The sequence below is a fragment of the Ostreococcus lucimarinus genome, chromosome 6 (genome assembly GCF_000092065.1).
Source record: "Ostreococcus lucimarinus CCE9901 chromosome 6, complete sequence".
Classification (NCBI taxonomy): domain Eukaryota; kingdom Viridiplantae; phylum Chlorophyta; class Mamiellophyceae; order Mamiellales; family Bathycoccaceae; genus Ostreococcus; species Ostreococcus sp. 'lucimarinus'.
The window spans coordinates 766,155-782,499 of record NC_009360.1 but is presented as its reverse complement, the minus strand read 5'-3'; the positions used below and the strand labels follow the sequence as shown (position 1 = coordinate 782,499).

Here is a 16,345-nt window from a genome sequence, read left to right as displayed (position 1 = left end):
ACTCTCGCCCTCGCGCGATCGAAATTTCGTCATCCTGATCATGAGCGTCGATGCCGCGAACCGTCGCGTGAAATCCATCGCCGCCCACGTCGGCGCGAACGCGTCCGCGACGAACTCGTTCGGGTCGTATCGCGGCGCCGCATCGGTGCGTCGCGTCGTCGCGTCGTCGCGAAAGATGTCGCGAAAAGTCGTTACGGCGGCGAACGCGTGAATGAATGAATGAATGAATGAATGAATGCGCGCGACGGCCGCGGGACGCTCGACTGACGACGCGCATCGACGCACAGGGATTCGCCAAATCGCCGGATGACGTCGTCATCGTGAGCGCGTGCAGAACGCCCATCACGCGAGCGAAGCGAGGCGGATTGGCGGCGACGCCGGCGGATGACTTGATCGCCGCGGTGCTGCAAGCGAGCGTGGCGCGAGGGAAAATTGATGTGAACGATGTCGGGGACATCGTCGTCGGATCGGTGCTGGGAGCGTCGAGTCAAAGGGCTAACGAGTGCAGGATAGGAATGTTTCTCGCGGGGTTTCCGAAGGAGGTGCCGGTGCGAACGACGAATCGACAGTGCTCGTCGGGGTTGCAGGCGTGCGCGGACATCGCGGCGGGAATCAAGGCTGGGTACTACGATATGGGAATCGGTGCGGGAGTGGAGACGATGACGGCAAATCCGATGAAGTGGGAAGGCGGGATTAATCCGCGAATCGCGTCGTCGAGCGACGCGCAAAACTGCTTGATTCCCATGGGCATCACGAGCGAAAACGTGGCGGAGAAGTGGGGGATCACGCGCGAGGCGCAGGATACGATGGCGGCGCGATCCCACGCGCGCGCGGCAAACGCGCGCGCGAGCGGCAGATTCAAGGCTGAAATCGTGCCCATTCACACGAAAACCGCTCCGGATCCCAAAACCGGCGCCGGCGGCGGCGCAAACGTCATCGTGTCGGAGGACGACGGTATCAGAGAGGGCACAACGGTTCAATCGCTCGCAAAACTCCCGGCTGTGTTCAAGAAAGGCGGCAGCACGACGCCGGGCAACGCATCGCAAGTTTCCGATGGTGCCGCCGCCGTCGTTCTGGCGCGAAGATCGTACGCAGAGGCGCGCGGCTTGCCGATTTTGGCGACTTGGCGCTCGTGGGCCGCCGTCGGCTGTGACCCAGCCCTCATGGGCATCGGTCCCGCGATCGCGATTCCCGCGACGCTGAGTGCGGCGAACATGACTGTCGATGACGTCGACCTGTACGAGATAAATGAAGCCTTCGCGTCGCAGGCGACGTATTGCGTCGAAAAGTTAGGGCTCGATTCTGAAAAAGTCAACGTTAACGGAGGCGCCATCGCGTTAGGCCATCCGCTCGGCGCTACAGGCGCGAGATGTCTCGCGACACTGATTCACGAGATGCACCGACGTGGCGCGAAGACCGGTGTCGTCAGCATGTGCATCGGCAGCGGTATGGGGATGGCTTCGGCCGTGTCAATCGATTAGACCTGAGCTCATGCAACGAGTTTCATTAGTTCTGCCTCGTCTCTCGAGGACAATTTTGCTATAACAATTCTACATCTACATCTACGCGCTGAACGCGCGCGTGAAGGATTCTGAAAACACAGACGATACATCTATTCTACGTGCGTCGCGAACTTGCGCTTGAGATCCCAGAACGAGCTCTGCACTTTCGTCTCCAAAACCGCCAACGCGCGAACGTTCGGCGCGTACGCCTCCAAGTGCGCGTTCAACTCTTCGTTTGGTTTCTCATCGCGAGCCTTTCCGTACGCGTCTTTGCCACCGTGCATCCCAAATGCTTCCGGTAGCGCGTAATTCGGCCCTAGTGGCGTCACGGTCGCACCGATACGCTTTTCGATGTCCTTCAAAAGTTTGGGTTCGTCGTACCAAATCGTGTGTCCGCCGTCAGACGTGAGCTTGACGTCTTCAGGTTTCGGCTCAAACCACGGCTTGTAGCCTTTCTTCGTGCAATACCACACTCGCTCGTTCCTTGAGGCGACAATGGAAATCGCCAGACCCATCGTGTCCGCCCGACCTACTCTGCCGATGCGATGGATGTAGTCCTCGCTGCGATCCGGCAACGTCAGGTTGATGACGTAGGGCAGGTTCTTAATGTCGAGCCCTCGAGCGGCGACATCGGTGCATATCAGAAATCTCACGTCACCATTTTTAAACGCTTGTAAGTTTCGACGCCGCTCATCCATGTGGCGCGAACCTCCGAGGACACAGCACGAATACTTTCCTTCGACGCCGCCGACCAACGGCCCCCGGAATCTCTTCCCTCCGCCGCATTCGTTGAGAAACTTTTCCAAGTTGTCGCAATCGAAATTCGTTCGACAAAAGATCAAGCACTGATCCATATCGTGCGCATCTATGATTCTACGCACGATGTGCGGTTTCAAGCGCTTGATAGACTCGCTCATGGCGTCGTCGCCCTCGAGCTTTGTCGCGAGCGAGTGCAGACGATCCGTCGGCGCCGCGGGTGAGAGCGATTCGACGTCCTCTGTTGCTGGGTCCACGAGCACCAGGGCGTGATGCACCGTCTCGGGCACCGCCTCCTTACCTTTCAAATCTACCCACGTGGCGTTGACGGTGAGAAAATCGGCGAGTTTGCGAATCTCGGGCGAGTGCAACGTGGCGGAAAAGAGCATCACCTGTAATCGCTGCGCCGAGGACTCGGCGTGCTTGGGCATGCGCTCGAAGAGCTTCAAAATCGGCGCCTGATTGCCGGTGTCGAGCAAGCGGTCGGCCTCGTCCAAGACGAAGATACGACACGCGCTGAGATCGAGCTTACCGTTCATGGCGAGCTCCAGGATGCGAATCGGCGTTCCGGTGACGATGTCCACGCCGTCGCGCAATTGCTGATGCTGCGGTCCCTCCTTCACGCCGCCGATGAACAACCCGGGCACGAGCGTGGGATCGCGAAACTCCGACGCAAAGTTCACGAAAAACTCGTGCGTTTGTTCGGCTAAATCGCGCGCGGGTTCGAGAATCAGCGCGCGCGGCTTACGCGCGCCCGCTTCGAGCGTGTCCCCGGCGGAGGCGTCGTCGCCGTCCACGGCGTCGCAGCCTCGCAGCGATCCGAACGCGACGTATCCTTCGGGCATCGGGTACTTGAACTCACTTTCCACCAAGCGCACGACGCACTCCGCGTTTTTCACGCACACCGCCGGGAACAACCCGTCGCATTTCGCGCTCTGTTCGCTCAATCGAAACGCCTCGCCGAGCGCTTTGCCGTTTTTCGTAAACGTCACGACGCCGTTTTCTAAATCTAGCAAGCATCCCACGCAATCGCCCTTACCAAACTTCTCCCCGTAATCCTCAAACGATTTGTTGTGCGATTTCTTCCCCGTCCCCCCGTACCCGTACGAGTGCGCGTCCGCGCCGAGACCGTCCAGCGCGCCGAACCGACTCGAGTACCCGCATCGCGCCAACCCTTCGTCGCGCGCCTCGACTTCAAAGCACACCTTTAAAGCGCGTTCCGCCCCCGTTCGCGGGTCCGCGCCGAATCTTCCCCGCACGCCCCCCCAACTCTGCGTCGCTCGGCTCTGCACGACGTTCGCATCGTAATCCACCGCGCACGTCGCGCTTCGAGCGTTCGCGCTCAAACCGCGCCGTCGCGCCGAGTTGGCCAAAATTTCCACGTCTCGCGCCTTTTCCGTCGTTTTCCTGCGCGCATCCGCGCGCTCGCGATCGATCGCTTCGTGCACGAGCTGCAGCGTCGGCGCACCGAACGCGAACGTCTTCCCGCTCCCGGTTTCCGCGCTCGCGAGAACGTCCCCACCGGTCAGGGCCAGAGGAATGGCTTCGCTTTGAATGGGCGTCGGTAGCGCGTACCCCGCGCGATCGGCGGCGACGATGAGCTCCGGGCACAGCCCGACCTCTTCGAAAGCCGCGCTAGACATGACGCGCGCGCGATTCTCGACGACGCGACTCGCGAGCGCGCTGAGAAGTGCGGCGAGCGCGCGAGGCGAGCCGCCGCGAACGCGCGCGAGTCACCGAAAACGCGCGCGCGCTGGACGTTCGATCGCGGTTACAACGCCAATCTCGCGAACTATCGTTTCGTTCCCTTCTTCTTCGATTTCTGTCCCGCGCCCGCGCCCATGCGCTCGACGCGCGTTCGCAGCGTCTCGACGTCGCCGTCGCCGTCCACCTTCGCCCTCGCCTCGCCCTCCCGAAACGTCTTTCGCATGTTATACGCGTCCTCGCCGTCCGCGTAGTACTTCTCCTCCACTCCCACGCGCTCGTATCGCAGCACGTCCCGATACAGATGCAGCGCCGCCTCGTTGCTCACCCGCACGTGCAGACTCACGTCCTTGGCGTCGTACACCTCCTCCAGCGCCGCGTGCGCCGCGCGCATGAGCGTCGCCGCCAATCCTAATTTCCGATGCGTCCGCAGCACGCTCAGCGACGTGATGTGTCCTCGTATCTCATCCGCGCACTCCTCGTCCAGCTTCGCCAGGACGTACCCGACGATCGCGCCGTCGCAGTCGGCGACTTGCAGCAGCGCCGGCCACGCCAGGGCGTGGTACAGGTAGTACTTGAGCTGATAGTTTTCGGGCAGGCACAGCAGGTTGCATCGCTGCATCGCGTGCAGGTCATCGATCGTCGCCGCGCGCACGCACACGCCCATCGCGTCTCGCGTCGCGGTCTGCGGAGGCGGGGCGACCGGGACGACGCGATGCGACGCGATGTGACGCGATGTGACGCCGGCGCGCCGCACTCCGCGACGCGAGACGCGAGACGCGAGACGCGACGCGCGCGAGACGCGAGACGGACGTCCGCGACGCGCGATATGACGACGCGCGCGAATCGCGGCGCGACGGCGACGGCGACGACGACGAGGATGAAGACGAAGATGAAGATGAAGATGAAGATGAAGACGGCGTCGACGCGCGCGACGTCGTCGTCGGACGCGTCGTCGTCGGCGGCGGCGGCGAAGGACGAGGAGGACGACTGCGTGCTCGCGACGAAGTGCGCGCGCATGGCGAACTTCGTGTACAAGGGCGGCGGCGTCGAGTCGTGGATGGCGGACGACGGTTTACAGACCAAGGCGAGAGGCGTCACCGGAGCGACCGGTTGGTGCGTTTGCGACGACGTCGAAAGGAACGCGCGATTCATCGTCGTCAGGGGCGCGGCGTGGAGCCAGCCGGATACGGATAGGAATAAGTTGTCGTGGCAAATCGCGAAGATATGGCCGCAAGCGTTGCGAAAGGATCGAAAAACGCCGGTGGTGTGTCATCAAGGGGTGTACGAGATGGTGGAGGAGTTTTGGAGGGACCTGGTGCCCTGGTTGAGCGATGAGACGTTCGATGGGACGTATTATTTCACCGGGCACTCGCTCGGCGGGTCGATGGGACTCGTCGTCGCCGCGAGGGCGAGAGAGTTGGGATTGGAAGAGGCGAGAGTGGGAGGGGTGTACACGTTCGGTGCGCCGCCGGTGTTGGCGTACGATCGATTGGCCGGAAACGGTCCCGGTTCGTCGATCGACGACGAGCCAGAGGTTGGCATGGATGAGATTTTGCGGCTCGTCGGATTCACGCGCGGCGCGTCCTTGGTGAAGCAGTACGTGTTGGCGAAAGACGTCATTCCAAGGATGTGGCTCTCTGCCGATCCCGTGTTCGTCGCGGCGACGAAAACCGATTTTATAGGCGGTTTACTCGATTGGCGCCGCGAGACGTTCGGGGAAGGGATGTTCACAAAGAATAGATTCTTGTACGAATCCATCGGCGATTTGTATTGGCTCGAGTACGCCGACGGCGAGCAAGGAAAACCGACGTTGAGTCGGTACGGCGGCGACGACGTCTTGACGAAGCTTCGGATGAATTTAGACGACATCACACAGTCGCCGCTCACGGCGTGGCAAACGATCGGTGATCACAACTCGCAAGCTTACGTCGACGCGTTGCAATTCCTCACCATTCGTCGCGTCATCAACCCGTCCAAACGCTAGCTCCGCACTTCTAGGGATCTATTGTCTATTATTCAATATCTATGCTCAGCTACAGTATTTTTAGGAGATTGCGCCGAGGTGCCACAAGCGATGCTTCATGAGATACACGTGGTCGTACATGTCGAGTCCGCCGTTTACGAATAATCGCAGCTGAGGTATCGCCGCGCTCGCCGAGCGCATCGTCTCGCGGAACGATTCACCACTGGGAAGGTTTTGGCGCTCAAGCGCTTTTGCAAACACGCTCGCACCGAGAATCGCGTTGCTGATTGGTAAGAAACAGGCCTCGTGCCCCGCGATGCCGCCCACCCACACGTCTTCGGGAGACGCTCGCAGCGCGCGCAACATGCATTCGATTCGCTCGGTGACGTCTCTGAGACCCTCCCTCGCGCGTTCAACATCGAGCGTCTGCGAAGCGTGAGTCGCAGCGATCTGCGCCAACAACAGAGGTTCGGCGTGTATATTATCTGCTTCCTTATCGAAGAGCCGACGAACACTCGTGGCGTTGGAAATGACACTCGCAAAGCTAGCCTCGTCGTGCGCCAAACCGCGAGCGAGTTGGACGCAGTAATCATCGAATTCTCTGAGGCCGGCAAAGTTGGAGTGCATGTGTGCGAAAGCGTCGCAAAGACTTTCTTCACTATGAGCGCTAGGTACCGTCGGGGCCACTGCGCGAGAGATGGCGATGGATGCCTTCGCGCGGATTTCAACATCCTCGTCTTCGACGAGCGTCAACGCGCATTTCCATGTCGACAACGCCACTTGTGCCGGAAAGTCGTGACTCGACTCCTGTCGTTTAACGTTCTCAAGATTGAGGTATAGCAACAGATCCCCTCGAGCGAGTGCGTCGACAGCGGCGCGACGAGTCTCCGCGGACTGCGCAGGTGCAGATCCAATGGACAAAGCACGCGTAAACTTGTCCAACGACTTGAAATCGTCAATATTCAACGAACCGTTTTGTTGGGCAATGCGACGCTTGTACAGCACCGCAAGACATCGCATGCCTTCCGATCGCACGCGCTCGTTTATGCTCGAAAATGTAATGCTTTCGACGGCGGTAAAAACGGTCGACGAGACATTCGCATCGCTGCTTGCCGTCCACAAATCGATGCACTGAAGCGCGCGACGTGCGCACGTGTGTCGCGACTCTGTCGCGAGATTTTCCGCGGCGAAATGACGCAACTTATCGCTCAAAACTTTCGTATCTTTCGTAATGGGTGTTTTGAACATGGTTTTGTACGCCTCAGCGCGGTATTCATACGGCAAGTCTTGACTGATAGTATCGAGCAACGCCGTCAAGGCGTCGCCCGTGTCCAAATTCGCGCAAAGGCCATCATTCAGCGGCACGAGCCAAGAATCGAATCCTAATGTGAGTCGTACTCGCGCTCCTGCCGCTGTTCTATGCCACTCAGATGCCCCTGGATGACCTTCCGCGTTTGCCGATAGTACTGGTGCGGCACACTGCCAAATCATTCGCAACATTTCACCGATCGCGTTTTCATCCCCCGTTGTTCGGCACGCGCAATTTGAGCGCGCGCACTTGCGCTTTGAGTTTTCAATCGCGACAATGGCTTCAGCACATCTCAGCCATGTCGCAGAAATCATCGGACACGGCGCTCCGACGGCACACTCGGCGAATGCGACTAAGCGCCGGGACGCGTCGGCGGAGAATGCCGCCCAGCACACGTCATCAGAGAACGCTGACCGTCGGACTTCGTTGATGACTTCGAGGAAACACAGCAACGCTCCGTGAATGGCGTTGAGGTTTACTTTATCGACGAGCTCGAAGGTGAATATCTTGTCGATGTACTCGCACAAACGCGTGGACGGTAGAATGGGCACCATAGCGCGCGCCGCGGCGGTGCGCACGGCGAGATATCTACCCGACATGCATCGCACGAGCGGAACGAAGAAGTCGTCGCCACATTTACCATCGGTGTACGCGCTCTTGTCTTTGTCCAAGCTCGGTCTCAATCGAGAGAGTAGAGCTAGTATTGGATACAAGCTCGGATGGACGTCGAGTGACGTCTCCAAACACGACAGGCTCGTTGCCTTTTCGAGTTCGGCGCCCAAATACGTCATGAGTGTTGGGAACCTTTGGAAAAACTCGACGAATTTCACCTCGTGACGACCGTCAGCGGTGAAATGGCGCGCGCGCGTCACGGTGTTCATGTAACCACACACTTTGGTCAAGAGCGACGCAAAAGCCAGTGTCGCGGCGTTTTGAATCTATAGCATCGTCGAGGCAAAAGTCAGTCGAAAAGTTTGATCAGCAAACATCGATAAGCGAATGTTGAGTTCGAGTTTCCAAACGCCCGCTGGAGCACGCGGGCGCTCTTTGTTCGAACTCCTTGAATGTTGCTGGGGAACAAGCCATGCGCCCAATCGCAAGGCTAAAGCACAGGCAACGATACCTCCAGCGTGGCGCGGCGAGAAAGCGAGAACGAATGCGCGTGACAATAGAGGACGTACCTCCCAAGTTGGCGAAGAGAAAGCGTCGATGCACACCTGCACACCTCGCGCGGCGTACGGTGTGGTGTCCATCGTCAAATCTCGATCGGCGAAAATGACACGAATAACGTTGAAGGCATGCACTCGGGGAATGTCCGAGCTCACAACACCAGATGCAATATCGAGCAAGCGAGGGAGCGCGCCGTCAAGCGCCAGTCTCGGTTGTCCTTTTGGTTCGGCGAGAAGGATGGACATGAACGCGTACGGTAAGCCCGCCGAACGTCGAACGCGATCACGAATGCCTTGACCAGGGCGATTGAGTTGATCAAGAAGGTCTTCAAGCCAACGCTGCGGTAACGCTTTCATAGCAGCGTCGTCCGATCGCATCAAGCGTGAACAAACTGCAGTCATACCGATGCGTGTTTTCTCGAGAGCACCGGTGTGTTTTACGGCGAACAACACTTTCATCAAGCGCTCGCCCGTCGATTTGATCGCATCGAACGAAAATACATCCGTGGACGAAGCTATGATTTCACCCGTGAGTAGGCTCGTTTCCTTCACCGTCAGCCAGCACGCTGTCGTGATGATTTGAGCCTTGGGCGCGAGATCGAGTGATGCGTCGTCGTCAACATCCTCGGCGTCGTCCATGAGATCGTCGTGTTGTAGAGTTTTGACCTCCTCCGCCGTCGCACCCAAGGCATCAGGCTGACTAATGAAGTCCAAAGCCAAATCTGTGGCGCGTCCCGCGAGCGCCATTAAACGACTCGCGGAGTCCTGCGAATAGAAGTAGAAATGTGAGTTCAGTCAACGTCGCAACGAACCGCGTGACGGGATGAAGAAAAAAAAAGAAAACATCGAAAGAGCTCGGTCCTGGCCAGGGTTGTTTATTGTTCGATTCAGCCGACGGTTATCCGACATGGCAATTCGGTAGAGGGAGCCTGGTTTTCTTCATCGCCTTTCGAAAGAAGTGTCGAAAACACGTAGCGCGCGAGGCACGACTGAACTCACCTGTATTCGCTTCTGAGTCGACTCGTCGAATTTGCCATTCAAATCAATCTCACAAAGTGCAAATCTCGTCAAAAGAACGGCACCATGTGCAAGTGAGCGTTGACTCGCTTTCATGACGTCTCGTTCCGCGAGCGCAATATCTTGTTCGAGTAAGTCGCACAGCGATTCCATGACCTGGATAGTAGCTCCTGATTTCGCCACGTCTGCGGCGTCTCTCGCGTGTTCGACGACCTGAGTAACTGGACCAAGGTGGATACGCCAGTTCAAGTCGAAACCGTATTTACGAATGAGTAAACGAATCAACAGCGCCGCCGCACCACTTTCACGAACGCGAGGCGATCGTAAAAGCTGCAAAGCCCACTCGAGCCGTTTTGCAAGTATTTCTGGAGTCTCGATACCCGCCAGCGGTGCCGGATGCCTTCGCAATAAATCAAACGCAGTCATTCGCAATTTCTCCCAGCTGTCCACGAGAGCTCCGAGCAATAGATTCGTAAACGCTTCATCCCTCATGTATGCGTCGTACGGCGAAGTCAGCAACCGTCGCGCGATGATGACGTCGTGGCCATGTTCGACCGTTCCGTGTTTCTCAGTAAGTTCAAAATCATCAGCAGTCTTCCACGTATCCGCAATCACGTTTAATAGCTCCAGTGCGGTGCAACGTCGCTCGAATGGCGCGCCTGGATACACGTTTGCAATCAACACGCATACGATCTCCGCGACGAACGCATGCACCTCTGTCGCGCGCTCGATATCCGACTTCAAAGGATCATCCTTTGCTCGGTTTGTGACGATGCCCTTCTTAATCGCAGCTTCTCCGCGACGTCGGACTTTTTGTCCGATTTGATTGACACCAGTCCACATACGCACGAAGACTTTAGACACAAGCGTCACGATGGCGCTCCGAAAGGAAACCGATTCTCTGTGTGCGGACGAATGAAAAATCGAAGGTTAGTCGAGAAGCGATCAGCAAGTCATCGCGCGGTACGCCGCGTGAAACGGTCGAGCTCTCCGAATGAGTAGGAGGTTAAGGATGCCTCATAGTCGTCAGCGCCTTAAAGGATTGTATCGTCATAGAGCTCGAGTAAATTGTGACGAGCGATAAGGAAACGCACCCTCTGAGATTGGCGGAAACCATGCGCTTCAATAACTTGAGTTCGTATGACCCTGGAAGTGTGGCCGAGCCGCGTCGCCCTTCCAGGCAAAGCCATTCGAGCACATCGAGACGCGCGGTTTTGTCCACGCTCGCCATGGCGTGGTCGATAACGATTTGGTCAACCTCATATGAAGGCGTCGAGGCGTCTCCGTTAGCCGCCGCCCGAACGACGGTGATGCGACTGGGATCAACCATTTGTAAATTACGAGCCACTTTGAGCACGGAAACGACGGCGGCGATGAGATTGTCGTTCCGATAGTCTCGTTTAGCTTCATTCGAGAGATGCTTCGTAAACTCGATGACGGATTCGCCGTCCTGTTTAAAAAAGAGCGGCAGGACATAAGTCACGATCGGCGCGCGTGCCTTGGATTCCGCGGACACGCAACGTGTCACACACGGAAGCCACCACTCGCGCCACTTTGAAATGGATTTGAGTTCGCTCATGTACGCACTCGACAAGTCGGCGAGCATACTGGATGCCGCGGGTGCAATCGACGCCTCTCGCATGGCGTCGAGCGTTTTTGAGAGTAAATCCAAATCCGCCGTAAGAATGCGTGTAGCGCCAAACTTGGTAATGAGTACGCGCAGGGCGAGGTACTTGCTCTTCTGCTCTGCTGGCCGTCGCAACGCTCGCGAGATAACGCGATCGACATAATCATCGTACTGCGCCTCAAATGAATCGACGATGATATCGAGCAACAACCCAAAGCACGTCTGGATTTCTCGCACGGTGTGCCCGAAAGTGTCTTCCCATCGCGACGCGATGACAAACGCGATGCGATCAAACGCGTCTCTTGGAAACGTTTTCAACGCACCCATCGACGCGGCCGACTTCATCTTTTCTAAAGCTACTTTCAAACACGTAACAGCGTGAAATCTATGATGAACATCATCGCCGTGCTCGATAAACTCGCAAATGGCCGGCAGCACGTCGTGAAATATCGCGTCACCGTCTCGCCGACGTGCGAGGGCTGCGTCGTCAGCCGTGATGATAAATCCACGAAGCACAGCAAGCGCACCGAAAGATGACGCTCGCATCGTTTCGTCTGCACTAGCCACTCGGGTCGCGGCGCGCAAGAGCGCGCTGCCATCGCAAGCACCGCGCGCTCCGGCAAAAAACGTCGCCTCCAATGCCTCGAGCGACGTCTCAGGACGATTGTCGTCGCAACACGCCCTCGCGAGCGTCACACCCGCCGTGAACGTCGCGTCTCTCGACGGTGCACTGTCAAGCGTCAAAAACGCGTACAGCGCCCGCAACACGGGCTCCAGCGTCGTCGCATCTTCTCGCCCCTGCGACGTCGTCATCGCGTACGCCAACGCCGCGCTCTCCGCTAACACTTCCACATCGTTCGGCGACGCTCGCACACCCGCCCGAGCCTCGACGACCGCTAATTCAAATCCACGTGCGAGTGCTACAGCGAGTGCACGCCTCGGAATCGCGTCTACGACGGCGCGCTCGAACGCGCCGCTCGGCTTAGTCGCGAAACAACTCGCGAGCGCGCCGAGCGCGCCGAGCGCCTCGCTCGACGTCTTGCTCCGCCCGGCCGCGACCATCGCCTCGTCGTTGACGATCCCCATGAAAATGTCCAACGCGAGCGCGAGATGTTCCGACGACCACTTTCCCAGTTCGCTTTGCATCAATCGGCGCGCGCGTCGAAGCGTCGGCTCGAAGAGCGCGCCGACGGCTTCGCCCGCGATCGCTCGCGCATCCGCGTCCGCGCCTGCTTCCCGCATCGCCGCGCTCGTCGACGCGCACAACGCTCGCATGCGCCGTTCGTGATCCCTTCGATCGTCGGTGCCTTTAGTCCCGTCGGTGCCCTGCGGCGTCGTTGATTTCGTCGAGACGTCGGCGCCGCCACCCGACATGGCTGGTGCTGTTTTCGAGCGTTTGCTCTCGCGCGCGGCGATTCGGGGCGCGCGATCGCGCGGCATGCGATGGCCGCGACGCGATGCGCCCGCCGCGCGCTCGACGCGGCGTCGGAGGACGCGCGCGTCGCGCTCTGCGGCGTCGCGCTCCGCGGCGGTTAGGCGAGCGCGAGACGGTTTCGCTATGGTACGGCCTGTGATACATCCTAGCGCAGTGCGAATAGTTTAAGCGTCGGACTCGTGTCGGCGACGCAAATCGCGCGAGAGTCCGCGGCGAAGGCGAGGTCGTTGATCTTGCGATCGCGCTCGATCGACGCGACGGGCAGGCCTCTCGCGGCGTGGCTCGCCTCGTCGACCCAATTCCAAACCAATAAGCGACGATCCGCGCCACCGGACACGATGACGTCGCCCGTTCTGTTCCAAGGCACGAAATCAGCGCACGTCGCCGCGTTGGTGTGACCCCTGACGCCGTCAGCGCCGAGGCGGACGCATTCGACTCTGCCGTCGGCAAACGGTCCGGCGCTCGCGAGCGACGATTTCTTCTTACCTTTCGATGCGCGCGATCCACCGCTCACGCCGGGGTGATCGATATCGAAGACGATCACCGATCCATCACCACACGCGGAGACGGCGACGCGGCGAAGGCCCGGTGCGTTTTCTTCGCTCGTCTCGCCTCGATAAAACGCCAACGAGTGCAGCATCGGCGGATTGAACGCCTTTGCGCTCGCGCCCGCGTCGATCGACGCTGACTCGTCTTCCGCGCGCGCGGTAATCTTTCCACAATCATAATCCTCTGCGCTCAGCACGTTCCTCGCGTCCCACGTCCGCACGGGCACGCTCTTCGCCTTGACGTCCCACTTCATCGCGCGACAATCCGTCGACGCCGTCGCGCACTCGCTCGCGCCGCGTTTCCTTCGAAACGCCACCGCCGTGACGCACCCATCGTGTCCGCGAAGCTTTCGCAAAATTTCCCCGTTGGACAAATCGTACGCGATCACCTCGCCCGCGTCGTCGCACGCCGCGAGCATCGCGTCGTCTTGATCGACGTCGACGCCGTTGACGACGTCTCCGGCGCCCTCGAACCGCCGAATCACCGCCGCGTCGCCCGCGGCGCTCATCTTACGCGCATCCAACTCGACGACGACCGCATCGGACGCGTGAAACAGCGCGTGTTCGTTTCGCCACGTCAGCGCGTTGACTTCGCGCCTGCGCGCGCCTCGAACGACGAACGCGCGCGCGTCGTTCGGTTCGCGCAAGTCAAAGTTGACGATCGTTCCTCGCCCCGTGGCGCACGTGCACTCGTTCCCGGACCGCGCGCGATGCGCCAGCGCCACCAGCGCATCGGTGTCCGCGACGGCGGGCGCGCGTCGCGGCTCGAGCGGCTCGAGCGTCATGCGCGCGTCGCGCGGTGACGTTTCGGTGGTTGTGAAATACGAACAGTCACCGCGTGGCGTCGCCGAGACTGTCGTCACACCGCGACGCCGGGACGCGCGACGCCGAGACGCGCTCGAAACGATGCGCCGAGACTGGTGGAAATTCTATCGAGTCGCGTTCTTCGTTCGGTTCTCCGCGTGGCGCGCGCTGACGCTCGCGTTCGCGGTGGTTTCCTTGTGTAGTGAACAGTGGCTGGAGCCGAAGCGGCCCGCGCGCGCGCTGCCGGGAATCTCTCGAGCCGGGCTCTGGCGCGTGTGCTATCACTTCTCGAACATCGATGCGCGTCGACTCGATCGATCGAGCATCACTCGTTGGTGGCGCGAGATGGAGACGTCGTTTCGGGGACTCGGGCGCGATTCTCGTCAGTGCTCGACGGAGATCGGCGAGTTTTACGGCGACGTCTTCGGTGGTAATCACATGAGTCTCGTAGAGCTGACGCGCGCCTGCGCGGTGGGATTCATCTTTTACGGCGCGATGGAATTGGTTTGTGAGGTTTTTTACTTCATTCGACGGCGTCGGGCGAAGGCGGGATTCGCGTCGACGTCGGCGGCGGTGTACGGCGGCTTTGCGGAAATCGCGTGCATCATCGCGTGCGTCTCGTACGCCGTTCTCGTCGCTCGCGTGCGCGCCGACATGCCGAGCTATATCGCGAAGGATGCGTTCGTCGACTATCTCGGGTGGGGGTACTGGATGTGGCTGACGTGCGCGTGCGCGCACAGCTTGTCGTGGACGTTCGTCATCGTCGATTGGGATTCAGCGAGCAAGGCACGAGCGGCGCGGCGTTCCCACCGCGCCTTCCGCGCGCAAGAAGAAGAGGCGCTCGCGGCGAGCGTGCCTTAAAAACTGCATGAATGAATGACAAATTTCTGCTAGAACCGCACCCGCGACTCGACTCGAGCGTCGCGAATCACATCGAACCAAACGTCTTCCAGAGCGCTTCGACGGCGGGCCCACCGCCGTTGATGACGTTCGAGTACCCCTGCGATATTAAATACTCTTTCGCCTTCTGCCCACGTCCGCCACCGCCGCAGTGCGTGATGATCGGCGTCGACTTATTCCCGCCCGTCTTCGCTTCGAGGACTTGCAAATCGCGCAGCGCGTTCGCCGAGCGATCAAAAGCGCAGTTCACCGCGTTCGGACGCGCGCTGGTGCCGCAATCCGCGATCGGAGCGCTCCCCTGAGGTCCACCAAACTGCTCGTCCGACGGTTCGACGCTAAAATCGCTGTTGCGCGCGTCAAGGACGACGACCGTTTTGCCTTGATTTGCGCTAAAAAATCGTTCAAACTCGTCGTCCGACGCGACGCCGGGCTTACGCGCGTGCGCCATCGCGCGACGAGGTCGATCGTTGTTCGCTCGACGCGACGGCGCGGCGCGGACGACGCGATACGCTCGTGCGATCGCGTTCAACGAGCGCATGCGCGGGCGAGTGTGGGGGCAGTTGTGCGAGCTGAGGAGGGCGTCGCGGTTGCGTGAGCGCGCGATACAGAGTCGCGAATGAGTACTATTAAAACATGATCGCGCAGTTACGCGCCGAGCAAGTCCTTGGCGTCGAGCGTGCGATCGCCGTTGACGTCGAGCTCGTTGAATCGAGCGGCGACGGTGTCGAAATCGCTCTGTTCGCACTTGCCCATGGCTAATAACATCGCCTTTGCGAAATCAAACTCGTCCACGTAACCCTTATCGCCTCCTTGCGCGGCGAGCCACTCGGGGGTGAGTTTAAACGCCTTCAGTTGGGCGTGTTTCTCGACTTGGGACTCGACGCTCGAGCTCGCTATTTGTCCGATGGCCCACGCCATGACGCCGACGGTGATGAAGCAGTAAAACGAGGCGAAAATCCTCCCGCTCTGCGTCTTCGGCGTCACGTCACCGTATCCGACGGTCGTGCTGGTGACGATGGACCAATAACACCCGTCTAAAAAGCTAATATTCTCGAGTCGATGCATCACGACGGCGCCCAGAATGACGACGACGGCGATGGCGACCAACGCTCGCGCGAGCGGAGACAGCTGCTTCGCCCTGAACGTGCGTTCCTCTTTGTTCGCCAGCGCTCGCTTCAACTCTTCGTCCTGATCCGCGCCCGCGTCCGCACCGACCTGCGCGCGCAACTTTGCCATATCAACCGCCATGCGCGCCTTTGAACGTTCCATCACCGCGTTCATCGCGCGCTCCTGCGCCTTTAAAATCCAATCCGTAACCTTCGTCATCGCCACCCCCGCGATGGCGACGCCCGTGACGAGCAGCACCATCACGAACACCTTTCCCTCGTCCGTCTTCGGCGACATGTCCCCGTACCCCACCGTCGTCGCGCTGATCGCCACGAAATACGCCGCGTCCGCCGGCTTCGCGAAATCGCGCTCCCCCGGAATCTTTTGCAGAATACACATCGCCCCCAGCGCGTACGCCACGAACGCGATCCACAGATTGTCGTAAAAGAACCCCACGATCCGTTTCGCCAGTTTTTTCGGCGGTTCCGCTTTCGGCGGTCC

At 59.6% G+C, this 16,345-nt stretch overlaps 9 protein-coding genes across 9 annotated transcripts; 3 read left to right on the top strand and 6 right to left on the bottom strand.

Annotated features, from left to right (window-relative positions):
• Window positions 1-227: 227 nt before the first annotated feature.
• OSTLU_40909 (predicted protein) lies at window positions 228-1,481 on the top strand (the record flags this gene model as incomplete). Its single annotated transcript, XM_001418533.1, has 1 exon — window positions 228-1,481. The coding sequence occupies one exon, from the start codon at window positions 228-230 to the stop codon at window positions 1,479-1,481; it is 1,254 nt and encodes a 417-aa protein (XP_001418570.1).
• A 131-nt stretch (window positions 1,482-1,612) lies between these two features.
• Window positions 1,613-3,901, bottom strand: OSTLU_41294 (predicted protein; the record flags this gene model as incomplete). Its single annotated transcript, XM_001418296.1, has 1 exon — window positions 1,613-3,901. The coding sequence occupies one exon, from the start codon at window positions 3,899-3,901 to the stop codon at window positions 1,613-1,615; it is 2,289 nt and encodes a 762-aa protein (XP_001418333.1).
• A 266-nt stretch (window positions 3,902-4,167) lies between these two features.
• On the bottom strand, window positions 4,168-4,623 carry OSTLU_7944 (predicted protein; the record flags this gene model as incomplete). Its single annotated transcript, XM_001418295.1, has 1 exon — window positions 4,168-4,623. A coding segment is annotated over one exon (456 nt), but the record flags the coding sequence as incomplete, so codon positions are not given.
• Window positions 4,624-4,842: 219 nt separating this feature from the next.
• OSTLU_32381 (predicted protein) lies at window positions 4,843-5,949 on the top strand (the record flags this gene model as incomplete). Its single annotated transcript, XM_001418532.1, has 1 exon — window positions 4,843-5,949. The coding sequence occupies one exon, from the start codon at window positions 4,843-4,845 to the stop codon at window positions 5,947-5,949; it is 1,107 nt and encodes a 368-aa protein (XP_001418569.1).
• A 60-nt stretch (window positions 5,950-6,009) lies between these two features.
• Window positions 6,010-12,292, bottom strand: OSTLU_15936 (predicted protein; the record flags this gene model as incomplete). Its single annotated transcript, XM_001418294.1, has 4 exons — window positions 6,010-8,175; window positions 8,419-9,171; window positions 9,406-10,324; window positions 10,518-12,292. 4 exons carry the CDS (start codon window positions 12,290-12,292, stop codon window positions 6,010-6,012), a joined length of 5,613 nt encoding a protein of 1,870 aa, XP_001418331.1.
• Window positions 12,293-12,630: 338 nt separating this feature from the next.
• Window positions 12,631-13,818, bottom strand: OSTLU_15935 (predicted protein; the record flags this gene model as incomplete). Its single annotated transcript, XM_001418293.1, has 1 exon — window positions 12,631-13,818. One exon carries the CDS (start codon window positions 13,816-13,818, stop codon window positions 12,631-12,633), a length of 1,188 nt encoding a protein of 395 aa, XP_001418330.1.
• Window positions 13,819-13,939: 121 nt separating this feature from the next.
• On the top strand, window positions 13,940-14,698 carry OSTLU_32377 (predicted protein; the record flags this gene model as incomplete). The annotated part of the gene is made up of 1 exon (XM_001418531.1): window positions 13,940-14,698. One exon carries the CDS (start codon window positions 13,940-13,942, stop codon window positions 14,696-14,698), a length of 759 nt encoding a protein of 252 aa, XP_001418568.1.
• Window positions 14,699-14,765: 67 nt separating this feature from the next.
• Window positions 14,766-15,185, bottom strand: OSTLU_32376 (predicted protein; the record flags this gene model as incomplete). The annotated part of the gene is made up of 1 exon (XM_001418292.1): window positions 14,766-15,185. The coding sequence occupies one exon, from the start codon at window positions 15,183-15,185 to the stop codon at window positions 14,766-14,768; it is 420 nt and encodes a 139-aa protein (XP_001418329.1).
• Window positions 15,186-15,382: 197 nt separating this feature from the next.
• OSTLU_41153 (VIC family transporter: calcium-activated outward-rectifying potassium ion channel) lies at window positions 15,383-16,243 on the bottom strand (the record flags this gene model as incomplete). Its single annotated transcript, XM_001418291.1, has 2 exons — window positions 15,383-15,889; window positions 15,953-16,243. 2 exons carry the CDS (start codon window positions 16,241-16,243, stop codon window positions 15,383-15,385), a joined length of 798 nt encoding a protein of 265 aa, XP_001418328.1.
• Between the last annotated feature and the right edge of the window lie 102 nt (window positions 16,244-16,345).